Here is a 19,447-nt window from a genome sequence, read left to right on the forward strand (position 1 = left end):
AGGAGGCCAGCAAGGCATGCGTACTGCAGGCGAGACTCGATGCGGGAGACCCCGGTACGCCGCCGTGTCTCATAGCGAACCGACCAACCGCCGGGGGGGATTTTCCACTAGTATCTCCCCCCGGCCAGCGATCTTCTGGACGACTGTCAAGACCCTAGTCATTGCCTCGTAGTAGTATTGAATAATAGGATCAGTATTGATCTAGTATCTGGGCATTGGCATTGGCATTGACATAGGTATTGGCCGACCGTCTCGGGCACTACGGTTGGCGAATGGGGGAAGAAAACGGTCATCCCGCATGGGTCCAGCGCGACCTCTTAATCAACAGGCCTGGCTGCAGCTGGAGACACTGGGCCTTTGCCTTCTGCTATCCATCCATCCATTCTTCCTTCCTTCCTTCCATTCATTCACTTTCCTGCATCCCCCTTCTCATCCACCGCTCCTCCCCGGTCGCTTTGGTGGCTTTGATCGCTTTGATCGCTTGGGTCGCTGTACTAATCTCGATACGATCGCGCCGGTGGTATAGTCGCCGCACTTCATATTTTTCACCTTTTTCTTCTCTCTTTTACTTTTTTTGAATCAGCTGGCCCTTTTGTTCTAGAAATTTACCTGTTTGTGGCTGGATTTGCAGCTCTGGGGTACTCGACACACCGAGTGGGGATCGGATTACTGTTTAGCCAATTCTCTCCCGCCCGTCACTTCTTCTTCCACCATGTGTTCCGACCGCACTCCTCCCCAGGACCCCAGCTTCATCGAGGCCGACGTTCGTCATCCCATCATACCATTCCCCCATTTCATCCGCTTGTCCTGCTAATCCTGATGATCTCCAGAGCTTCAGCGACAATGACTCCACCTATCCCGGCTCGTAAGTTCCTACCCGCGATCTTCCCGACTCGGTTCCACGGCGCTGACCGCGATTCAGCCTGGGCGATGCCAGCTACACCACCAGCATCACCTCCAGTGCCATGAACTATGCGTACGTATCTCTCTCCGTTGTGAATGCCACCACTGACCCCTCCAGATATGAGGTACAGGATCCAGCACCCCCGATGAGCCTCGGCTAAGTTCGCAGAACGGTCGCAGATACCATTCCTACCACGAGGGCGAATACATCCTGGTATGCCTTCCAACCCCGCATACCGATCCTCTGCTGATCCCATAGCCCAACGATGAACAAGAACAAGACCGTCTCGACCTGGTTAGTCGCATTGGATATCGAGGGGGCATAATTGACCGGAGTAGAGTCATCATATCTATCGCATGCTCCTCAAGGGAGAACTATGCAAAGCGCCGATCCAGAACCCCGCACGCGTCTTGGATATTGGAACAGGCACGGGAATCTGGGCCATCGACTTTGCCGAGTGAGCAATATAATCCTGGACGATGGCGAGCGCTAATGTGTGGCAGCGAGCATCCCGAGTCCGAAGTGATCGGTAAGAGGACAGCCGCGATGTCGTGACGACACTAACACGATACAGGCAACGATCTCAGTCCCATTCAGCCGTCATGGTAGGTATTCCGCTGGTTTGTGAGTTCGCGACTGACCGTGCAGGATCCCACCGAACTGCCGATTCGAGGTCGATGATTTCGAGCAACCATGGTCCTACAGCAAGCCTTTCGATTACATTCACGGTCGGGAACTGGAGGGATGCATCCGCGATGTCGACCACCTCTTTCGCCAGGGATTGGAGAACCTGAAGCCCAAGGGATGGATGGAGATTGCCTCCATGGAGGTCAACACATACTCGGATGATGACACACATTTGAGGGCGAAGACCCTGCTGGAGGGCATTGTCTACATGCACGACTCGGCTCGGGAGTATGGGAAGGACCTGGCCAGTGTGCACTCGTGGAAGGAGAGTATGGAAAGGGCGGGCTTTGTCAACGTCCGGGAGGATATCTTGAAGGTGGGTTCCAGACTGATCCGTACTGATCATCCGTACTGACGGTCACAGCTCCCGCAAAGTCCTTGGCCCAAGGACCCAAAAATGAAGGATTTGGGTCGCTACCACCAGGTCAACATGTTCGAGGCCTTGGGGCCATACTGCTATGCGTTGTTCACACGCGTGATGGGCTGGGAACGACCGGAGATTGAGGTATTCGTGGCAGGCATGAAACAGGAGCTACGCGACCTGAACCTGCATTTATATACGAAGGTGCACATAGTGTATGGGCAGAAGCCGGAATAACACGCAGTGTCTGGTCGGCTGTTTTGTTTCCGTCATGTGATATGAGCCATTGAGCGTGTTCTGTCATGTTTAATAATGCTATCAATTACACGAAGCCCTTTTTGATGCCTAGATTACCACCTGTGTACAATGTATGCACAATCCAAGATTCAGATATTTAATTCATAGAGTAACGATTTCTCTTTGGCCAACCAACCTCACCTCCACATCAACCCCTGCCCATCCACCCCCCACCGTTTTCGCAGTAATTCCATATTACTATCAACGATAAACAACACAATGAGTCCCACTTTTGGGTCCCTCACTGATCTAGAACAAATCGAACGGTAATTACAAAATATGACCGGCCACGAACAGAAACATACATACTTATAAGTGGTGTCTCTATGTTTGGCCATATAAGTAGGTAGCTGAGTTTGGTAATGAAACCAACTCTACAAGCGAAGCATATTTTCTTTCAGATCCGAGGAAAGAATTGGTTAGTATATAGTGGTCGATAAATACGTTTTGAGAAATATATATGAGTTTATATTCTTGGGGATAATAATTCCCGGTAGATGGACTTTCTGACAGAGTTGTTGGAAATTAAGCCCTGAGGAATTTAGTATGATAGGGAGTATCAGTACTGAACACCTTACAATACAATGGTCTCGGTTACCTCAGTCGGTCACGATCGATGTGGTTAGATAGTAAGTACACTTAATATCATCGCAAGTCAGCGTAGCGTGTATTCTGCTCGCGGTATTATGTTTAAGATATACATTATAGTTCCTGTTCTTTTCTCTTCTTCTGTAATTCTTTTTTTGATTATTTCTGATTATCTTATCTTTCTTTTCTTCTTTTTTACCTGTTCAGTGTCTCTTTTCATTGAATAAAGCTGATCCCGGCGCTGCTGATATTCTTAGTTGTTATTTAATGGGTTCAGTTTGGATTAGTTAACTCTAGTGAAGATGTCTACAGCGGGCAATAGCAGCCATCGGGCAATAATGATTTCTTGATGTTTATTGCCAGCAGAATAAGTAGGAAGTCTGATTAGATCGCGCGTAGCTTATCTAACATATCTATCTATATAAAGCTGTACGTACATCATTGGATGACTTGCTTGGCTTCGTCATACAGATGGCTACTAATCCTGAACACCACGAAGAGGTACAAGTCTTGCCCAGGGTGTCGTACACAGGTATCCCGTACAACTGGGGTACAGTAAATCAAGGAAACAGTTAAAATTATACGTATCTAGAGAATGATAGGACCATTCTCATCCCCATCTTCTTCGATTAAGATGGGCTGGTTGATATTATGTCCTTCTACATCCTCAATAAGGATAGGATCACGTACAGTCCCCCCTGTCTTCGGATTCTGTGTCGCTGGCTGAGCATTTTCATGTGCTCTTTCTTTGGATGTTTGCATGTATGCCCGACAGAGTCAAACTCTCTTGCATCTCTTTAGATTGATGACCCTCCACTATTTCTTGGCTAAAGCAAGTGGGTGTTTTCTGTAGTGGAGTGAGAGCTGGATATAGGCCATATAGTCTGCACCCACATGTTGAAGAATGGAGTTGCTGTTATGAGTAGGTAGAGTGGTCTATAGTCGCCAGACTGCCAGGATTGACAGAACGATAACTGTTTTATCCAACACTTTAAATATCCCAGGTAGTCTGTAGACCACCAGATACAACCTGTTGCGGCAGTTATTCCACAAAAAAACTTCATCTTTAGCCTTTCAGCAGCCCTGTCGGGAATGTTCTCCTAGCAATCCTCTCAAGTCGGTATCAAACATGTGCTATTCACCAGAAGCACAGTAGCCCAAATTGATTAGATGTAGGTCTCCCCCAGACACAGAAAAGAACAAATCTGCCGGTAGAGAGATGAATTTGACCATGGTCCTCGTGATCAAATGATACGTTCCCATCAGGATTGATAGCCTGGGTATGTGTATCATCGTACAGCAACGACAACGAGCTTCCCTCCGTTGGGTCCGAGGGTTCGTCGAGTTGTGTGTTTCCATCCCTGACGTATTTGTACTTGTTGGTGGGGTTTCAAATCATGTAGCCTAATGTGTTTCATTGCACAGAACAGCTAATAATCTCGCTTTAACCGCCAATAATGTCGTATTCCATGGAGGCTGATATGCAGATTTGGTCCTGATCCGTAAACACTCGCTCGTAGTCGATGCCTCGTGAGATTAGGTCCGAGTCGTCGTGTGCATATGACAACAAACCAGGCTGATCACTCTTCCCCACCACAGGATAATACCTTCCACGGTCTTTATACACCCCGTAGTGTTTGTAGAAGATGTTTTATACTGACAAGTGTCTCTTGGCTATTATCCAGGTTACTTGCCCAAGCACGATCAACTTGGTGCCCCTCTGCAGAACAAGTCTGACGGCTTGTACATCATCTTATTAACCATGAAGTGTCATGATATAAGTGGTATTTCGATATCGAGTAAGTTGTGATCTCACGGCGCAATTTCTCACACGCTTAGCGGTTATTTTGGTCATATCTTTCCGCGTTTCGTTCCGTAACCAGGCAAGGAGCTCTGCCAGTTTCGGGCGACTATCAAGCCATGCCGTGGAGAAAGAGGTTCTGGAGTCTTGGTATAGCCTCTAGTGTATTGCACCAAGTACACTTCATAGATTGGTGTTTGATAACACCCATTTCACGATGCTGGTAGGCATGATCCCCCCTCCCCCGGGGACACTGGTAAATATCGAGATAAAGATATCAATGGAAGCGCTTTGCTCTGGTTGCAGCAAGTGGTGTAGAAACCTTTAGTAACCACAGTCCGGTGCGTTTATCTTGTTATTTCATGATCCAGGGGTGTTATTAAGGTAGCATATGTAGTACCTATTCTACTTCACCATTGGTACAAGTCCAATATCTGCTGTTGTTTTATGAGACAAGGGATCATCCAGTCGGTGATTGTTGGTGGATAACTTCGAGCCGCTAGGGCAAGCCAGATGGGTATATTGTACACACACCGGAGATGATTCGACGTATATCCTTTGCACAGAGGCAGACGAACAACCACACTTGGTGTCGGAGGTGATAGATAATGACCCTGTAGCTGGTATACACTTAGCTAACACAGGATATCGTACGCATATAATCGAACGATATGTAGACGCTGAGTAGCGGCGGGGATGGTGCAATATGGTCGAGATGGTTTTGGTGTAATATGCAGTGGGGGGTTCAGCGCGCATTTGGCGTATATAAGCGGGTTTTGTATTGATATGGTGGCTGGTATTGAGTTGGAGACGCTCGTTGTAGTGGTTATAGGGGATGAGATGTGGCTGGAGCTCATGAAGGCAGCGGGAAGGATGTTTATCGTGGGAACGATGGATAGAAGCGAAACGTATATCGGAGGCATTTAAACCGGGAGTGGAAAGGGAACGAGTCAAACGCGAAGTATGTCCATGTGGATCCTTGTTCTATTGTTTATTGATTGAGGTTATCTCGATCAGTGACGAGATTGAAGAGGGTAGTCAATGGCTTTCGGAGGATATCCTTTCAGGATACATAGAGATGAGAAGACGACCTCGATGCGTTTGTAGATGGGTATTAGATTAGATGTGATATAATGGTATAGAATACGACCTTTAGTCGGTATGATCCATATATTCTAGGAAATGATATGCTAGGTGGCTTGCCTGGCTATTGCTTATTGGGTAGAAGAAAGAGGAGGGATCTAGACTGCGAGATTGGGATTTATAATCATCGAATTAACGTGAAAACATATAATTTAATTAAAGGAGTCACTGTGGGGTGTTGAATGGCGGTAGTGATGTTGTGGATGGACTAGATCTTCAGTCACGATAGATAGTGATGTAAATTGGATTTCACTATCTGAAGCGATGAATATGTCAAGTGCTGGAAGTTGTATTGATGCTGTATTGAATTACAAAAATTCATCCATCAAATCTCGACTGCCTCGCCGGGAAATCCCTTCGGTAAAGGGGAAATATCCATCATCAACCAAACCTGGCATTCATCATATAATTCACGCTGGATTAGAGTAGATCCTCCGTAACTGTACACTCTCCGACGAACCAACATTCTGTTCCTTCCCCGCCGAACCCAAAACCTTGGACGGGTGAAACACACTCATAACAACCATCGCAAAAAACATAAGCATCGCATCGAAAATATAGCTGAACGCCTCATGGCTCATAATATGCCCATCATTACCCCCTGCATACTCAATCATGCGGAATACCGACCGGATGAGGATAAGTATACTGGCGATGTATAATCCCACCATTGTAGTCTCCCAATTTGCATTACGCCAGCCACTGCGCACAATGCTAGTCGATATAGATATCTGCGTAGGGTTTTGATGAATACGATAGTGAAAAAGAGTGGCGACTATGACAAAAATGCTGAAGAAAATCAGCTGGACTGCTAATCCGCCCATGATGACATTTTCGCCGGTGGTCATTCCGCTTGCCGTTCCGCTGGACATGAGACCACCACCTATAACGTTAGCTTGATTGGATTACGAGGGGAGGGATTGTACCGGCTCCCTGCAAGAGAAATGATAGCACATCACCCATGACGAAAATCTTGGTTAGCCATCGGATGGAAATGATGCTTAGTTTTTCTGCTTCCAGATAGGCGATGAGACGGCCGAGTGTCATGTAGATCGTTGCGGCATATAGAGGAGGCGCGAGGAGAATGAGAACCGCTTGAATAGCGTATATTGATACACTTTGAGTATTGCTGTGCGCCAATGCCCGGGCGACGTATCCCATTATTTGGACTACTCTGGTCAGCATAGCTCCAAAATCGTATAGAGATACTGACATATTCCGCCCAGTATAAAGCAGGTGAAGTACCAAGCCCGTGATCGGGCCATTTGATAGGCATGGTAGGCCGTTATGAGGATAAATAAGATGATGAAGAGAACGGCAGCTGCCAACGATGGAGTATACCGGTATAGCTCGTATGAAGAAGCCATAGTAGAATTGGCTCAATGCTTCTTGTCAATCGTTTTATATCTCCACTTGTGAACCAGTATCACAGTAAGGATATATCGTGAAATTTATCTCCTGAGCATATAGAGCGTGCCAATGGTAGCTGGATTACACTTATCTGAATCGGAGCCTAATCTGAGAGGATACGCAGCTCCCCGCTCAATATCTCGTTCTCGCATTCGCTTCCGCCGGCAATTGGCTGTCGGCTGTTTGGTGGTATACATCCAGCTGTGTCTGAGCTAGGGCAGGGAAAGGTGGAGACGAGTCGGATTGTCATGGATTTGACCTTCTATCTGGAGAGGCTGTGCAAAGCAATGAACGAGATACGATAGGCAGCAGTAGCTTCCGAGATCATTTCGTGCTGGAACAGCCGTATCTGAATCTTGGACATCCACTGGCATATGCAAATAAATCTAAAATGTGCCTTTCTCCTGCCGATGGGTGGCTATATTTGGCTGCTGCGGAGACTAGGGCTAGCGGCTCCACCGGATCCATCGTTTGGACGCGTCGCTCCTATCAGCCTTCTGCCTCGTTCTCGTCCTCGTTATCGGTTTCGCTCTCGGTTTCGCTCTCGTTTCCGCTCTCGTGGTCGTATATCAGCCACCCCGCAGCCTTCGGATGCCTGCACATCTCCCTTTCGTCCCTGCACCAGTCAATTATGCCTCCACGTCGCGCCCATACGAAATCTCGGAACGGATGCGATCAGTGCAAATCCCGCCGGGTCAAGGTGTGTCGGCTGGTCTAGAATTGCTAGAATTCCGCTGACCCCACAGTGCGACGAAGCGTGTCCGTGTGCCAACTGCGTCAAACGGAACCTGGCCTGCACCTTTGAACGTCGTCCTCCCAAACCCGGTCCGAGTCCTCTCAGTCAATCCGACCAATCCCCTGACTCGCCCGGCCTGTCGCTGCGGACCGACAATGCCATCAGCTCCTTACAGCCTCACGTTGCGGATGCATCTGCCTTTGTCCGTGAGTGGGGCGCGCAGGACCCTGAATTGATGCACCACTATTGCATCTACACCTCCAGGACCATGTCGGATCGGCAGGCGATCCGTGACGTGTGGCAGATCGAGGTGCCCAAAATCGCCTATTCGTATGAATTTCTCATGCATGGCATCCTGTCGCTGTCAGCGCTGCACCTGGCCTACACTCGGCCCGAACGATATAGCCACTATCTCGACACCTCCAACTTCCACATGGCGCTCGGTCTGCAGACATTCCGCATCATCCTGCAGACTCCGACCAAAGAAAATTGTCGCGCGCTCTTTTGCTTCTCAAGCTTGGTTATGGTGTGGACCTGTGGCGCACCGACCGATCTCGGCGATAGTCGTCCTCTGGAGAGCGTCATCCGGCTGTTTAACCTATGCCGCGGAATCCTGACGCTTAAACCGTTCATGTCGCATATCGAAAGCGGGTCTCTGGCCCCCCTGTTTCTAAGGGACTTCCGATTCGACCCAAGCCCGCCACGGTAAGCTCCCAGCCTACGACGATGCCCATGCTAACGGCGATAGGGACCATGCTCAGCTGGTTCTATTCCCCGGCATTGACGATCAAATACAAGGAATCCGACAGCTGGTCGCGTCCGAACCCTTGAGCGAGCAGACGAGACTAGTCTATCAGCAGGCCATCGAGTGTCTCGAGAAATCCTTCAGGAAAATCCAGACCTGCGAGAAGCCCGCCCAATGCGGGATGATCTTCTTCTGGCCCATCAGCGTGCGCGATGAATTTGTCGGCTTCCTCGTGGACAAGAGTCCGATTGGACTGGTCCTGCTGGCGCAGTACTGTGCGCAGCTGTACCTATTCCGTGGCTACTGGTTTGTGGAGGACCGGGCCCAAGAGCTGCTCAGTGGGGTGGCCGCGGCCTTGCCATCGCGATTGAGCCCATGGCTGGACTGGCCAAGGCAGTTTTGCTCGAGCGGTAGTCGCCTGCCTGTGTGACTTGGCAACTGGCCAGCAGTTGGTAGCGACAATTGGCCGAGGGCTCCGGCCTTGGCAGCTAGCCGGAAAGGGTTACACTCCCGCCTGACCCTTCAGGCCATTTCCCAGGCATCTCTCCTTTTTCTTCTGAGGCATCCATCCACGCCGTTTCCAGCCATGATAGTCCGTCTCATCTCCGTCGCTCTGGCAGCTATCGGCTTATTCCTTCTGGGTTGGGGTGGGTATTCCCTGCTGTCTCCGACCGTCGGCTAACCAGATTCAGCTGCCCTGCTATATCCATGGAGATCCCCCGATGCCAATGTCGCGTTTTGTGCGGATTGCCTGGCCTATGTTAGAGATGTCGATGCCATGTTCCGGGAAAATGGCATGGTGGGGGCCAATCAGCAGTTTTTCCGATATGCCCTGGACAAATCCTGCCGCGGACAGCTCTTGATCAGCGGCCATTGCCCCCAATATCGGAGAAGATTCCTAGAAAAGCCGGACATGTCGCAGCTGGACCAGCCGTTCAAGGCCTGCAGGGGTATTCGGGCCTGTAAATAAATTGGTGGCGCTTGTTCTTTTCTTGTTCCATGCTACGATGGCACTCATGACAGTTGGGTGATATGCTTACGTTGATCTATCCATTTACATACCAGTGAAGCCTCAATCAGGCTTCATAATCCTAGAAGTGCTCGCTGAACTGCATCACATTCGGTAGGATCCGATCACGCGACATGCATATTCTTCCTCCCAGTGATGCTCACAATCATGCTCTGCGTTTGTAGTGACACATCTCAGATGAATCTGGTGCATCGTGAATCGGCTGCACGGACCTCCTCAGTGACAACCGGTTCAGTGACGAGCCTTGATGCTTTCACGAGCACAGATGAGGCTTTTAGGTTACTGCCTATCGATTCACGATGGTATATCCAGTCACGGCCAGGTCATGAAAGTGGGTCCATGGCCAGGTATAAAAGCCCCCTCATCTCCTCCTCTTTTTCCTCTTCTCTTTCCTCTCACATCAAGTCCTCCTGCTTCTCTCATCAGATGTTCCTCTCTTTTCTCTTTCTATGCCTCAGTCATTCTAAGATAGTATCATCTCACAGTTCATGTTATTTCTATCAGCTATAATGTTCTTTTATACTTATCACCCTCTACTTGGTGTTAGCTTGCTTAACTGTTTGATGTGTTTTCCAGTGCCATAGCGTGACCTATCTGCACAATGTGCTACACCGTCAACCCCAATGGGGTTGTCACGACGATAGGTAACACGCTATGTTTTCCACCTAAATCGCCCTTTTCACCCACTCCTTTCTTATTGTTCTGTTAACACCCCCCGTGTTATATCTTCTCCTCCAACCTTTCATTACAAACAGAGATACCCTTGCGGCTTTTGAGCAAGGACATGTATAATGTCGTCATGCAATACGCTTGACGTGACCTTTTCCGGAAGACACTTCTTGATCATCTTGTATCCCTCTCAGTCCATATGCTGTCTTATAGGGAGCCCCAAGCTCACAAAAGATGACGTTGAAACGGCGCGTTACCATGTCAAACATTCTCCCCTAATACTGTCTACATGGTGTTTTGCATCTCCTTATCCATGTTTCCTTTCGTTTTATCTATGTAATCACGTTACTGAACGTGAGGGAGCAAGCTGGACAGAATAGGAAAAGGTAACAGCTCCTATTTCTTGCGATTCCAGCCAACACCAAGTCCCAAAAAGACACGATGATTTTGAGCCATACAGCGCCCTCCGGTACAGAAGGTTGCGGCATGCACCATGCGTGCCTAGACGCTGAGAGAACGGTGAGACACCGAGGGACACCATAGACATGAATACAGAGACAGGCGAGGGCGTTGACATGCCTCGGTCTTACAGCCTGCCAACCAACCCCACAATGGGTCACGAGAAACAACCAAGATTGTCAATGCCTGCCTTGTCCTGTTGGCGCCTACCGCTGGACACACAGGCAAACGATTGACCTAGCGTCCTGGGCTATCGACCTATTCCTATTTATTTCAGAATCCCCTATCATTGGCAAGAAATCCGGACAAAATGCACAATCGGGCAAATGTCTGGTCGTCTATTTTATATACATTTTCCATTATGCTTATGACGATTCGTTAGTCCAAGCGATGGCTCATTGGACAACTACCTTTGGGGGTCACCAACCAGTTACACTGAAATCACTTTGTCGGAAGTGCAGAGGCACAGGGTCTCCCTTGTCAGCGCCTACTCATCGTCGGTTCTCATGTTCCATGATTTGAGATTCCCTCCCACAGGACCCATTATTTGCTCACCAGGCTACCTTGTGTGAGGATTGATGTCGCCACGACAGAACATAAAGAAGAACTCGTCGCCTATAGACAGCCCGCGTCAAAAGTTCCGGACGACAATATCGACACTGTCCGAGGCGGAATTTGTACGGATACACTTGAATATTCGAGATGCACTTGTCATCAGCATTAAAGAGCTCACTTCATCTTGTCTCAACCCACCTATGGTCTGGGGGGCTGGCTCCTGGCATCTCTGTTGCTGCGACAATGCAAAACTCCGTTGCTGCCAAAACAACCAGACAGGCTCACTAAGTCATCTGCCTTAGTTGACTCAGTCTGTGATGGAAACAGTTCACCTCAGGCTCTAGCCATGTCACAGAGAAGGTCCTGAAGCAGTTGTTATCATCCAGAATGGTAACGTGTGCCGATGTAGACCTGGACAGCAACAAGCTTGACGTGCATGCTCTGCGTACGATAGTAAGCGGTGACTATGTAACATTAGGTCCTTTCCGGAGCCTGATACGTAGCTCTGCAACACTGGGCACCAACGGGATGATAAATCCCAGGGGAAACGATGTGCTTACTAGCGACGCCGTGATAAGGCGCATAGTGGCCATATACATGGATGCGGCGGCGTCTCGCCTGGATTTTGAGCAAATCCCACACTTCCAGGAGGCCAGGACAGATTTCGTTTGCGCATGCACGCACGTCCATCTCGCTTACGCCTGTTTGACCTCATATAGTCACATTCGTAAGGCGTTACAGTCTATTCCTTCAGGTCTTGTCGCCACCAGAATACTGCAACGCTCAGTACATCAGCCTGGGCCGTCGGTATGGCATGGAGTTTGGGACTGATCTCTTCTAACGGGAGAAGAGAGTGCCATCGCCACTTGAGAATAGATCTGGCCCTGATCGATCGCAGAATCTGGATGACCTACTAGAGAGGTCAGAGTCACAACATGTCTCTAGAGGGAGATTGGCTAGTGATCACCGTGTTCAGCACACTGGGGGAACATCAAGGTTGGCTCCAGTGGGATACAAGGGTTCAATCGGTTTACCAACTATGGGAATGAGATGCGATCAACAAGCAGACCCGTCCGGCGCTTCGAATGACCCCCATCCTGGCTTGATGGGCCAAGTGGCAACTGAGCGATGCATGGACACTGTCAACACATCGCGCCCACATCTACCGATAACCCCATCGATCATGCAGATGTATTCAACAATGAACGGCTGTATCACCCCCCACATTATCTATCTCAAGCCCAGGAAGGTATGGCCTGGTCCGAGGAGTAGCAATCTCACCGGGATGCAGTGAGATTCGAGCGACAAGGGAGATTAATGCGGTCAGTGGCAGCCCGAGAAAAAGGAAAGCCAGGGAAGCCTCATATCTGATAAGAGTGTCCACATCTGAGCAGCAATTGTCCTGCGCTCAGTGAACGCCGAACGCCTCCTCGAAGCCATTTCACTATCATTGATTCTTACGAAAGCTCTCTGCCAATCCTTTGCAAATATCCGAGTCAGTGGCTTTACAAAACGAAGATACATTGGCCTTTATCGGACTACGCTATGATATTGAGGTTCCATCTTTCGCCCTACTTTGAGTGACGAAAAGATGCAGAGAAAACAAATACGCTGGGCACAATATAGCTCTACACTGGTACGAGCTGGCTCAGTACTTCAATCCATTTGCCGGTGGTGAGATAGCGACATGACTTGAAAATGACTCCCCTTCCATTCTTCAATGTGTTGCGGGATTTGTCACAAGAGAATTAATCCTAAACCGTCTGTCTTACCATGGAGAAAAGCACCTCATCCACTGCGTACGAACAGCGACATGGGGACCTTCCGGAGATTACTGGCAATGGACGTTGCCCACAGCATGAGCGACATCACTGATACGGGGTGAACGCGCAATGCCTCTTCGGTTTCGTGATTGCTCAACACACCCAACATTGACCAGCTCCAGGGGTCGATATGTACTCTGCCATCAACATAGTGCTCAGGAACATGCTGCTCGTCACCTACGGGTTCATCGCCATGCTGATAGCATCACACCTTGTGATTTCCTCCTCGAAAAGTGGCTTTCAGGGCCTCTGAAAGAAAGTCGGCTCCAATACTGAGGGCGCCCATTACCAGACGACCCGCTATGAGGAAATGCCAACTAGAGGGGATAGATGCAAGTGGTCGACAAACATGGGAAGCTTTTGACTTTTCAGATCAATTATCGGCCGCTGATGTGTTCCTGAAACTGATGGTCGCGGTTCGTCCCGCTTCTTGGGACGAGGATCCCGCAAGGCAGACCAACTGCGCTGCAATTATTCTTAACAGCCAGGCTCTATGGAATGGTCTGAAACGGACACCCAAATAATCATCCATGATGATCCGATTTCTTACCTACCCATCATCAATGGGAAGACGCCGCGACCGCGAAGTCATTATATACTGCCCTTGGTATATATACATCGTATGTATATTGGGACAACTGTCTGGTTGCCGGCCGAGCTTACCAACGAACAACACTTGTATTGGGCCAAATTCAGGATTACGGTGAGGATAGGGCCGCGAGCAAACGTCAGCTTCTCCACGAAGTCTCATGTTTATCGAAGAATCACGGTCTTGCTTCCTTCTCATCATATGTAGAGGAGAAGAAGATACGGTCCCCGGTGGACACTGGGTCTTATATCCCTGCGCCGATGTCTCGGGAGTCCACAATATCCTGCTCAGACGATACATTTTGACGATGAACAGTAGCAGGGCAATAGGGACACTGCATAGCTTGCAGACCTGTGTACTGAACGTTGGCGAAGGTCACGACCGAAGTTGGTCTCTTTGCAGTGGAACGGACCAAGTCCAGGCGAACAAGACCTTGATCCCCTCATCTACCTGCTCAGCGGAGGAGGTTTCTGATCACAATTGGACTCAGTTTCCTTACATGCTCGGAATCCTCGGAATCGGGGTAATTCAGCTGTCTGAAGAGGATGACACTGTTGTCTGGAGAGGGGTTTCATCGGCCTGGGTGCAATTCATCATACCGACGCGGCCTACACAGCGTCCAGAAGGACGCTTGTGCGTCTCGAGGAGCAGGTGATGTGCATTCCAATTTCATGGCTGGTGCCATTGGGAAGAAGAAGGACAAGTGGTATGATCGTTGGAGGGTGATCAAGCAAGAATGTAAGTCTTTTTTCTTTGTCATCCAGCACATACGACCACAGGGTGTGGAGAACAGGGCTTCCCGTCCGCTCAGCCGTACTTAAGCCACACGCCGGGAGGTTAGTAGTTGGGTGGGTGACCACCAGCGAATCCCTTCTGTTGTATGTTTTTGCTTCTCTGGGTTTATCCTAACTGACTCTTCATTAGGTTTGTTTGGATTTGACAGGTCTACTCACCACCAGAACAAGACAGAAACATCAAGGCCGTGCATGAGCCGGACACCTGCTATCCCTCGTCACGCTAGACTCAGTATGATCGTATTTACACGATTCTACAACCAAATGACGCTGGAGCTCGACAGCGAGGAATATACAATGGTGACACTATCGTGATGTATGGAGTGGAACTACTCACTCCTCGAATGGCTGTCCACGATCCGCCAGGCGGAGTTCATATCTTCTCGAATCCATTCGATGGGCGGATCAACGCCTCGTGATCCTCGAAGACAAATCTTCGACAACTACGATATCTGTCACCCTGCCCTATTATACGAATCTATATATTCTACACGTTACAGTCGGCTGGACTGGAGTCGAATTAACCATGGACAATCGATCCATAGCAACACAGTCCGTTGCGGGGCCTCATCACTAAAGAAGGTCCGCAAGATCTGGCCTGGAAGCTCGCCTATTGCAAAATAGAATGGTGGCGGGACACCTGTGGCTTAAGTCGCTGCTTATGTCCATCCTCTCCAGCGATACTGTAGTCAACGTTGACTATAATGGGATCAGGTGCAACGCCATGCTGCATACCAAATCGACTGTTCTATTCATGCTATGTTGGGACAAGGCCCGTCAATGACTTTCACATGCTGTGATAGCCCTAAAAGCTCAAACTGGCCAATTAGAAGGGGGATATAATGTGCTCTTCAGGACAAATGGGTCCTGATACAGATGACTAGGGCCTTGAGTAAGGAATGGCCAAATCTATCTCATTAACTGGAGCCGATTCCAACTCAGCATAGCGAAACAATTCTATCGAACATCCACACCCTGTTGGAACCATACTCTATGGGTCTTGGATGATAGACTATCACAGCCTGTCAGGCTGCTCTTGGGATTTGCATCTCAACGGCACCACATTACCACCACTACTATATTGGCTATGGCCAATTCTACGGAACCAAGGGCTTCTGTAGAGCACGGCTTCAATCGATGCTCTGTTCATTGACCAGCCCAATCTCAAGCTGGCTTGGTCTGAAACGCAACGACAAAACGACTATTGTCTTTCGTTCAGCGGACGATGAACTGTATCAGCTATATGGGATACAGTGGAAGTTCGCCGACTCCTCTACCTTCACCACCGATCCAAATCCAGCTCTTGAACTCTGTAGCTCGGCTCCTATGGACAAACTACCGTAATCGTGGTTACACCAATTAAGAAACATTGTGTGACCCTCTTCCATATAACCCGAGTCCAAGCAAATACGATGAATAGATCTGTCTTCGACGGAAGTTATGATTTCTACGAGAAGAAGCCAAGGCTGAGGTCTGACGTGAGGATCATTCTCCAGTCAAAAAACAGAAATGACTCTGATGACGGGGATCTGCGAAAGTCTTGGAGATCGTCACAGCCAGGAAGGAGTATACTCACGCAAAATACTCGGCTGTTCGATATGCGCGACATCACGACTTTGTCTCGCCCTCCCAGACCAAATGACTCGAACGCTCGGATAAGAGGGTTCATTACCGACAGAATGGTTATTCCAGCATCCTTCTCCGTGAACGGTGGTACTCACCCGCGGGCTGAGACTTGAAGCAACTCTCAGTAGACGATGCGTATTAAAGTCTTTGTGGTGACCCGGGTGGCACCGCTGCTTGTGGCTTACTACAGCGTCAAGAGCAATCCATGTACACGGATCAACATCTCATGTGACTGGGGCCGTGATCGATTTGAATGCCTCGCCGCGGACAACCTCGCTGTCAACGCAATCCAGTCGACCATGAAGCAGGTTAGAAGACACCTCTGCAAACAACAATTACTATCCGGCCGTCGGCATTGAAACAGTCATTATGGTGACCAACCTCTTGTTCAGTGATGTAATCCGCCGATGTGAAGCATCACGAGGTTGGATGAAGGAAGCCTGAAATAATGCGGCTGCATTCTGCAAGATCGGGTCAACCCAAGGGATAAATTAGACTGTCACAATGGATTGACAATATCTGGAAACAGCAGGACATGGCTCCGTCTGCCTTGCAGGGTTCAAGGCTCAGATATTCACCCAGTAGCTGCATGGCTGGTGGTGTCTGATCGGCTTCCAGAAAGCAGATGATGCGTGCATGGAGCTGCATTGACGCCATCGACTATAGTTGCGTCCTTATCTGCCTAACGGGTGTTGGGCAGTCACCAAGTCAAGGTTGAGTGTTGCTTAAACGCTTCAGCTATATCGATATGCCAGTGTTCTATCCGTCAGAGGAACGACAAGCGGTTGTCGTGGAATCGAATTTCCCTATTGAAGGCTTGACATCTGTTTGTCCGATCAGGAAGGTTCCTTTGATGGGCGTGAGATAGTGCTCTCGACTTTACTTTGGGCGATTGTTCTATCCGAGCACATCATACTAATATCTGGCGATGTGACCTCTACCTACACCAGAAACGACAAAGGTTCAGCTACAGCATGTGGCAGAGTGCAGGGGCGTCCCATTCTGGCTTCCTCACCCTAAGCACAACTGAGTCACTTTGACCTGCGGACTGCCCTTGGGCTAGTTCCAGGGGATCACCCACTTTGGGAGATTTGTCCGGATGCAATGATGCATTGAATTCCACCGTTGGGACAGGAATCGCATTATGCAAGTTGCCTTGCATCCACCTGGTTATGATCCCAGGATATTCATTCTGGGATAGACAAAAGTTCATCCAGGCATTGAGAACACAAGAGCAGAGGCCTAGAAGCACTCTTCAGTCACCACATTCCCTCCAAACACAGATCTCAAGTCAAGCTTCGCTCACGTCCAGCCTTGACAACTCGCCTACGCAGTATACTAGCTATTCTTGATTCTTTGTCGCGGACAATGTTAATCATGCCTCCAGCCGGTTGTGATGCGCCAAGTATACAACACTGCTCTTGCACTTGGCACAGTAACTTGAGCAGACCCCGTATACCGTGCAGCTGGTTGGGACGTTGAACATCTTCAACTACAAGGACCTATCTATTCTTACTTCGAGAGTCACAACGCTGCCTGCAGATCTGTCATAAATTACCACCACATCAAGCCGCTCCTACCGGAAGTCTTTGTCCACGACTGAACTCAAGCTCATGACCCAGATATACAAACGGCCTGGCTGCCCACCTATGGTCCAAATGCACGCATCATCTTCTCCCATTCAATAGTCAACTCATCTAACAACATACACACTGCGAACCGCATACTCCACTCGCTGCAAGACATAGCAAACGCGTTGCCGCAAACGAAGCAAGCCATACCGTTGTATCCTTTCCAAGCAGAGGAGGGCTAAACGCCTGACGAGACGCACGCAAGCGCCTACTCTACGAGAATTGGTGATCCTAAATCGAGAGCCTATGTCAGGTGGTCTGGATAATACGGGTTACAAGCAAACATGACCTCGTCTCGAAGATATCTTATCTTTCGCATACTTCTGGGTTATGAGAATGGCGTACCCATATGCGGTAGCCTTTAACCCGACCTTTATCTAGGTGGATCCACTTTGATCCACAATGTCTGACGTTTGGGGATCAGTCCCCTACAATTATGACAGCCCTGGGGACATTGTTTGTGCAGCTAACATTCCCGGGACATTTTGGTATATTCAGCAAGGATAGCAGCAGGCCACGGGGAAACCAAGAAATGGTCAGGCGTCGGGCTGGCGTGGTGGTATTTCGCCGCCGGATATGTCTGACTGGATCAAGTCTAGCTCAAAACATGTCATCTTTGAAAGCATGCCAATGAGGACGGGCTACCCATATTCGCGTCGTATGCTCCAGAAGGGATAGTCTTGCCCTTTCAGTTTCTTTGCCTGGAATTGCGGTATTACCAAAAGAAACAACGAGGACAGAGAGAGTGACAGAAAGCGATCTCGAGGAACGGGATTTTCTTCCAGCCAGGCGAGGACGAAATGTCCATGGGACATCCTCATCCTAGGACAGATCGAAGGCAACCTAGAGTATGATCCACAAGACACCGGGCTTGCAACTGGCCACCGAGCATACGCTTCGCTTCTTACGACCGGCACATTATGATCTGGGTTCGATTCCATTGATAACCCCAGGACGAAGAGGGAGGATTGACTGGCTTGCTTCCCCTCATCTCGCACCAGGTGCATTGGAATTGGCACTTCCAGTATTACCGCGTTTTCCACCAGAAGTGATGAACTATGGTGCTGAGACATCTTCGGTCGGTTCTTATGGGATACTTGCAAGTTCCACGTCCATTGGCGGTTGGCGGATGCGTGACATCCAATGTCCAATTTCTCTGTCATCACAAACACATAATATGACTACGAACGTTCCACGCATTTAGCTCTGTGCAGTGTTGAACTGATGAACCAAGGTTCATTATATACTCATAAACTTTGAACATGACCCCGATGTTGATTGCAGGTCGGCCTTAATCAAGCGACTGCAGACTGGCTCAACCTCCGTCACCAGGTATAGACATTATCGCATACAGTGATCAGGATGTCCGATCATGTCCGAGCTGTGACGTGGCGCTCACCTATTTGCGGCGTATGAGACCTACAGGGTACGGTTTCTTCTATTATCCCTGAAGCTCCATCCTACCGTGTCCCCAATATAGCGGGGAGCTACAATAAAGACCAAGAGCAGATCTCCCGGTCACATCTGGTGAGCCAGAGCGAACCAGGAGACTCACCCGGGGCTCTCACTTATCTCCGCCTCCAGGCGAAGCTATCACCT

At 49.2% G+C, this 19,447-nt stretch overlaps 3 protein-coding genes across 3 annotated transcripts, besides 3 other annotated features; 2 read left to right on the forward strand and 1 right to left on the reverse strand.

Annotated features, from left to right (window-relative positions):
- The first annotated feature begins 300 nt into the window (after nucleotides 1–300).
- Nucleotides 301–2,302, forward strand: BO94DRAFT_536017 (class I SAM-dependent methyltransferase). The gene is given in 11 exon segments (XM_025611917.1): nucleotides 301–763; nucleotides 831–865; nucleotides 923–979; nucleotides 995–996; nucleotides 1,071–1,117; nucleotides 1,163–1,198; nucleotides 1,243–1,361; nucleotides 1,408–1,433; nucleotides 1,479–1,509; nucleotides 1,553–1,907; nucleotides 1,956–2,302. The coding sequence occupies 11 exon segments, from the start codon at nucleotides 713–715 to the stop codon at nucleotides 2,187–2,189; spliced, it is 993 nt and encodes a 330-aa protein (XP_025466899.1). The 5' UTR covers nucleotides 301–712; the 3' UTR covers nucleotides 2,190–2,302.
- Nucleotides 2,303–6,191: 3,889 nt separating this feature from the next.
- BO94DRAFT_518462 (RTA1 domain-containing protein) lies at nucleotides 6,192–7,148 on the reverse strand (the record flags this gene model as incomplete). Its single annotated transcript, XM_025610035.1, has 3 exons — nucleotides 6,192–6,664; nucleotides 6,708–6,950; nucleotides 6,995–7,148. 3 exons carry the CDS (start codon nucleotides 7,146–7,148, stop codon nucleotides 6,192–6,194), a joined length of 870 nt encoding a protein of 289 aa, XP_025466900.1.
- A 434-nt stretch (nucleotides 7,149–7,582) lies between these two features.
- On the forward strand, nucleotides 7,583–9,730 carry BO94DRAFT_536020 (Zn(II)2Cys6 transcription factor; the record flags this gene model as incomplete). The annotated part of the gene is made up of 4 exons (XM_025611918.1): nucleotides 7,583–7,891; nucleotides 7,938–8,632; nucleotides 8,676–9,082; nucleotides 9,359–9,730. 4 exons carry the CDS (start codon nucleotides 7,583–7,585, stop codon nucleotides 9,640–9,642), a joined length of 1,695 nt encoding a protein of 564 aa, XP_025466901.1. The 3' UTR covers nucleotides 9,643–9,730.
- A 4,738-nt stretch (nucleotides 9,731–14,468) lies between these two features.
- Nucleotides 14,469–14,535: a sequence feature (Protein overlapping with rRNA (BO94DRAFT_547059, PWY85885.1) was converted to a misc_feature.).
- Nucleotides 14,536–14,576: 41 nt separating this feature from the next.
- Nucleotides 14,577–14,633: a sequence feature (Protein overlapping with rRNA (BO94DRAFT_547059, PWY85885.1) was converted to a misc_feature.).
- Nucleotides 14,634–14,721: 88 nt separating this feature from the next.
- Nucleotides 14,722–14,906: a sequence feature (Protein overlapping with rRNA (BO94DRAFT_547059, PWY85885.1) was converted to a misc_feature.).
- The last annotated feature ends 4,541 nt before the right edge of the window (nucleotides 14,907–19,447 follow it).

This window comes from Aspergillus sclerotioniger, assembly GCF_003184525.1.
Source record: "Aspergillus sclerotioniger CBS 115572 chromosome Unknown BO94scaffold_16, whole genome shotgun sequence".
In the NCBI taxonomy this organism is placed as follows: Eukaryota; Fungi; Ascomycota; class Eurotiomycetes; order Eurotiales; family Aspergillaceae; genus Aspergillus; species Aspergillus sclerotioniger.

Bases quoted from the DNA above. Each gene is read 5' to 3' on its own strand.
- BO94DRAFT_536017 (XM_025611917.1), top strand. From the start codon at position 713: ATGTGTTCCGACCGCACTCCTCCCCAGGACCCCAGCTTCATCGAGGCC. The intron at 866-922 runs GTAAGTTCCTAC...ACCGCGATTCAG, and splicing joins GACTCCACCTATCCCGGCTC to CCTGGGCGATGCCAGCTACA. The intron at 1,434-1,478 runs GTAAGAGGACAG...AACACGATACAG, and splicing joins TCCCGAGTCCGAAGTGATCG to GCAACGATCTCAGTCCCATT.